Here is a 5,000-nt window from a genome sequence, read left to right as displayed (position 1 = left end):
ACCTGGAAAGCTACAACACCACCATCACGGGAGCTCATCTCACACTCACTGACACAGAAAAGGATATGATGGGTAAATGGTTATACAGAGAAAGGAGAAAGAAGTGGGAGAAGGGGATATCTTTTTGTTTATCTCTCTCTATCTGTCTATTCATCGCTCTCCTACGCTCTCTCTCTCTCTCTCTCTCTCTCTCTCTCTCTCTCTCTCTCTCTCTCTCTCTCTTTCTTTCTCTCTCGCTCTCTCTCTCTCGCTTTCTCTTTCTCCTCTCTCTCTCCCTCTCCCTCTCTCTTCCTATTTCATTTCTCCCTTCTTCTTTCTATATTTTGCTAAACCTTCTTTCTCTCTCAATGTTTTCCCCTTTCTTTCTCTCCCATTCCATCCTTTTCCTCCGCCGTCTCCCTCTCACACGTTCATTCCCGCTCCCTCTCCTTCCTCTTCATTAAATATAATCATTAATAACGTTTCCATATAATGCTTACAAATAGTGTCGTATTTTTGTAAGTAAATAAGGTAGGATTGATATATGCCGTTTTTGTTAGTAATTAAAGTAGATTTGTTATGGGTATACATAGGATATAAAGAAGTATATAAGGTGTCTATTTCTTATTTTCATCAGAGGTAAATATTAAGAATGTTTTGTTCATTAGGACTATCTAGAATTACTAACTGTATATTCTAATAATATATGTATTTACAAACAATTATCTACATACGGTTTATATATCACCCTCATTCAGTGTTGGTTATTATATATATGTTGCTCATTATCACTAGTATTTGCCAACGTTTACTAGTATCTCAGCAGTATATTACTAAAAGTACAGGCAGGTTGTAGACGGTGACCAATAGACTAGCTTTTAGGTGTTAATGTGTTTTCTTGAGAAAGAGAGAGGATAAAAAATAATGAATACAGAAATGTAGCATTAAAGAAATTTACAGACAAGAGAGAGAGAGAAAAAAAAAATGGTTCGGATATAGTCAAACTTGAATGCACCGAACTTGAAATTTCATCACAGTTTGCTTGTGTGAATTAGTGATGATATTTTCAGACAAACAGACACACTTAAAAAATATATATAACGCCAGGGAAGGGACAGCCAAAACGTAAACAGACTTTAATTCATAAATTTAATTCATAAAATAAGTTGGTCGTTCTTTAATTCATTACTTTAGAATCCCTTTTACGCTTTTTTGGAGAGAGAAAGCAAACGGAAAAGAGAGAAGAAAGTGAGGAATAAACAAATAGTTTAGATAATGTAGAAGATTTATAATATACGATGGAAAATAATAAATGAGAAACAAAAGTATTAATGTGTTTTATAAGTACTGTTATTTTTATTATTATCACCATCATCTTTATCTTTATTTTTATCTTCATCTTCTTCAGAATCATCATCGTTGTCATCATCATAACCATTATCATCATAATTATCGTTATTATTATCATTATTCTATCATCATCATCATCATCATCGTTGTTGTTGTTATTATTATTATTATTACTTTATTTTATTTTTATTTTCTTATAAGTTATTATTGTTTTTGTTATTACCATTATTATTTTTATTATTATTATTACTATTATTATTATATTATTACTATTATTCCCATTATCATTATTTTATTTTATTTATTTTTTTGCTACGACTTTTCCTTATCATTATCACGTTATCATTACCCCTCCTTAAACTTCGAGATTAAAAGAAGTTCTTTGACCCACTTACCCCCCCACCCCCCTCTAGGGAGTCTGGTGTCCCTGGGGTCCCTCCCGGGGGCGTGGCTGGCGGGGGTCCTCATGGCCGTGATTGGGCGGCGCTATTCCATGATCCTTTCGGGCGTGGTCTGCTTCGCGTCCTGGGTGGGCGTGGCTCTCCTGCCCACGCCCACTACGCTGCTCGTGGCAAGGTGGGTGGAGGTTTTTTTCTGTGTGTTTGTGGATGTTTTTGTTTGTTTATTTGTTTTTTCGATTGTATGTGCATGTGTGTATATTTGTTTAGTTGTGTTATTACCTGTGCACGTTTTCCCTTTTTTGGGAGTTTTTTATGGTTTGTGGGAGAAGGAGGAGGAGGAAGTGGAGGAGGAGGAGGAGGAAGAGAAGGTGGAGGAGGAGGAGGAAGAGAAGGTGGAGGAGGAGGAGGAAGAGAAGGTGGAGGAGGAGGAGGAAGAGAAGGTGGAGGAGGTAGAGGTGGAGGAGGAGGAGGAGGAGGAGGAGGAGGAAGAGAAGGTGGAGGAGGAGGAGGAGGAGGAAGAGAAGGTGGAGGAGGAGGAGGAAGTGGAGGAGGAGGAGGAAGAGAAGGTGGAGGAGGAGGAGGAGGAAGAGAAGGTGGAGGAGGAGGAGGAGGAGGAGGAAGAGAAGGTGGAGGAGGAGGAGGAAGAGAAGGTGGAGGAGGAGGAGGAAGAGAAGGTGGAGGAGGAGGAGGAAGAGAAGGTGGAGGAGGAGGAGGAAGAGAAGGTGGAGGAGGAGGAGGAGGAAGAGAAGGTGGAGGAGGAGGAGGAAGAGAAGGTGGAGGAGGAGGAGGAAGAGAAGGTGGAGGAGGAGGAGGAAGAGAAGGTGGAGGAGGAGGAGGAAGAGAAGGTGGAGGAGGAGGAGGAAGAGAAGGTGGAGGAGGAGGAGGAAGAGAAGGTGGAGGAGGAGGAGGAAGAGAAGGTGGAGGAGGAGGAGGAAGAGAAGGTGGAGGAGGAGGAGGAAGTGGAGGAGGAGGAGGAGGAAGAGAAGGTGGAGGAGGAGGAGGAAGAGAAGGTGGAGGAGGAGGAGGAGGAAGAGAAGGTGGAGGAGGAGGAGGAAGAGAAGGTGGAGGAGGAGGAGGAAGAGAAGGTGGAGGAGGTAGAGGTGGAGGAGGAAGAGAAGGTGGAGGAGGAGGAGGAGGAAGAGAAGGTGGAGGAGGAGGAGGAGGAAGAGAAGGTGGAGGAGGAGGAGGAAGAGAAGGTGGAGGAGGAGGAGGAAGAGAAGGTGGAGGAGGAGGAGGAGGAGGAAGAGAAGGTGGAGGAGGAGGAGGAAGAGAAGGTGGAGGAGGAGGAGGAAGAGAAGGTGGAGGAGGAGGAGGAGGAAGAGAAGGTGGAGGAGGAGGAGGAAGAGAAGGTGGAGGAGGAGGAGGAGGAAGAGAAGGTGGAGGAGGAGGAGGAAGAGAAGGTGGAGGAGGAGGAGGAAGAGAAGGTGGAGGAGGAGGAGGAAGAGAAGGTGGAGGAGGAGGAGGAGGAAGAGAAGGTGGAGGAGGAGGAGGAAGAGAAGGTGGAGGAGGAGGAGGAAGAGAAGGTGGAGGAGGAGGAGGAAGAGAAGGTGGAGGAGGAGGAGGAAGAGAAGGTGGAGGAGGAGGAGGAAGAGGTGGAGGAGGAGGAGGAAGAGAAGGTGGAGGAGGAGGAGGAGGAGGAGGAGGAAGAGAAGGTGGAGGAGGAGGAGGAAGAGAAGGTGGAGGAGGAGGAGGAAGAGAAGGTGGAGGAGGAGGAGGAAGAGAAGGTGGAGGAGGAGGAGGAGGAGGAAGAGAAGGTGGAGGAGGAGGAGGAGGAGGAGGAGGAGGAAGAGAAGGTGGAGGAGGAGGAGGAAGAGAAGGTGGAGGAGGAGGAGGAAGAGAAGGTGGAGGAGGAGGAGGAAGAGAAGGTGGAGGAGGAGGAGGAAGAGAAGGTGGAGGAGGAGGAGGAAGAGAAGGTGGAGGAGGAGGAGGAAGAGAAGGTGGAGGAGGAGGAGGAAGAGAAGGTGGAGGAGGAGGAGGAGGAGGAAGAGAAGGTGGAGGAGGAGGAGGAAGAGAAGGTGGAGGAGGAGGAGGAAGAGAAGGTGGAGGAGGAGGAGGAAGAGAAGGTGGAGGAGGAGGAGGAGGAGGAGGAAGAGAAGGTGGAGGAGGAGGAGGAAGTGGAGGAGGAGGAGGAGGAAGAGAAGGTGGAGGAGGAGGAGGAAGAGAAGGTGGAGGAGGAGGAGGAAGAGAAGGTGGAGGAGGAGGAGGAGGAAGAGAAGGAGGAGGAGGAGGAGGAAGAGAAGGTGGAGGAGGAGGAGGAAGAGAAGGTGGAGGAGGAGGAGGAAGTGGAGGAGGAGGAGGAGGAAGAGAAGGTGGAGGAGGAGGAGGAAGAGAAGGTGGAGGAGGAGGAGGAAGAGAAGGTGGAGGAGGAGGAGGAAGAGAAGGTGGAGGAGGAGGAGGAAGAGAAGGTGGAGGAGGAGGAGGAAGAGAAGGTGGAGGAGGAGGAGGAAGTGGAGGAGGAGGAGGAGGAGGAGGAAGTGGAGGAGGAGGAGGAAGAGAAGGTGGAGGAGGAGGAGGAGGAAGAGAAGGTGGAGGAGGAGGAGGAAGAGAAGGTGGAGGAGGAGGAGGAAGAGAAGGTGGAGGAGGAGGAGGAAGAGAAGGTGGAGGAGGAGGAGGAAGAGAAGGTGGAGGAGGAGGAGGAAGAGAAGGTGGAGGAGGAGGAGGAGGAGGAGGAAGAGAAGGTGGAGGAGGAGGAGGAGGAAGAGAAGGTGGAGGAGGAGGAGGAAGAGAAGGTGGAGGAGGAGGAGGAAGAGAAGGTGGAGGAGGAGGAGGAAGAGAAGGTGGAGGAGGAGGAGGAAGAGAAGGTGGAGGAGGAGGAGGAAGAGAAGGTGGAGGAGGAGGAGGAAGAGAAGGTGGAGGAGGAGGAGGAAGAGAAGGTGGAGGAGGAGGAGGAAGAGAAGGTGGAGGAGGAGGAGGAAGAGAAGGTGGAGGAGGAGGAGGAGGAAGAGAAGGTGGAGGAGGAGGAGGAAGAGAAGGTGGAGGAGGAGGAGGAAGAGAAGGTGGAGGAGGAGGAGGAAGAGAAGGTGGAGGAGGAGGAGGAGGAAGAGAAGGTGGAGGAGGAGGAGGAAGAGAAGGTGGAGGAGGAGGAGGAGGAAGAGAAGGTGGAGGAGGAGGAGGAAGAGAAGGTGGAGGAGGAGGAGGAAGAGAAGGTGGAGGAGGAGGAGGAAGAGAAGGTGGAGGAGGAGGAGGAAGAGAAGGTGGAGGAGGAGGAGGAAGAGAAGGTGGAGGAGGAGGAGGAAGAGAAGGTGGAGGAGGAGGAGGAAGAGAAGGTGG

General features: G+C 49.0%; 1 protein-coding gene across 1 annotated transcript in view; it reads left to right on the top strand.

Annotated features, from left to right (window-relative positions):
* The window catches only part of LOC125040753, a 9,935-nt gene that overhangs the window by 3,917 nt on the left and 1,018 nt on the right, over positions 1-5,000 (top strand). Inside the window, exons 3-4 of the mRNA XM_047635459.1 lie at positions 1-72; positions 1,743-1,905. The exon at positions 1-72 is cut by the window's left edge and continues 79 nt beyond it. Of these exons, the coding sequence (XP_047491415.1) occupies positions 1-72; positions 1,743-1,905 (235 nt within the window). The remainder of the gene's footprint in view (positions 73-1,742; positions 1,906-5,000) is intronic.

Source organism: Penaeus chinensis, chromosome 3 (genome assembly GCF_019202785.1).
Source record: "Penaeus chinensis breed Huanghai No. 1 chromosome 3, ASM1920278v2, whole genome shotgun sequence".
NCBI classification, from domain to species: domain Eukaryota; kingdom Metazoa; phylum Arthropoda; class Malacostraca; order Decapoda; family Penaeidae; genus Penaeus; species Penaeus chinensis.
Note: the sequence above shows the minus strand (reverse complement) of the source record. Positions and strands in the feature narration are given on the sequence as shown.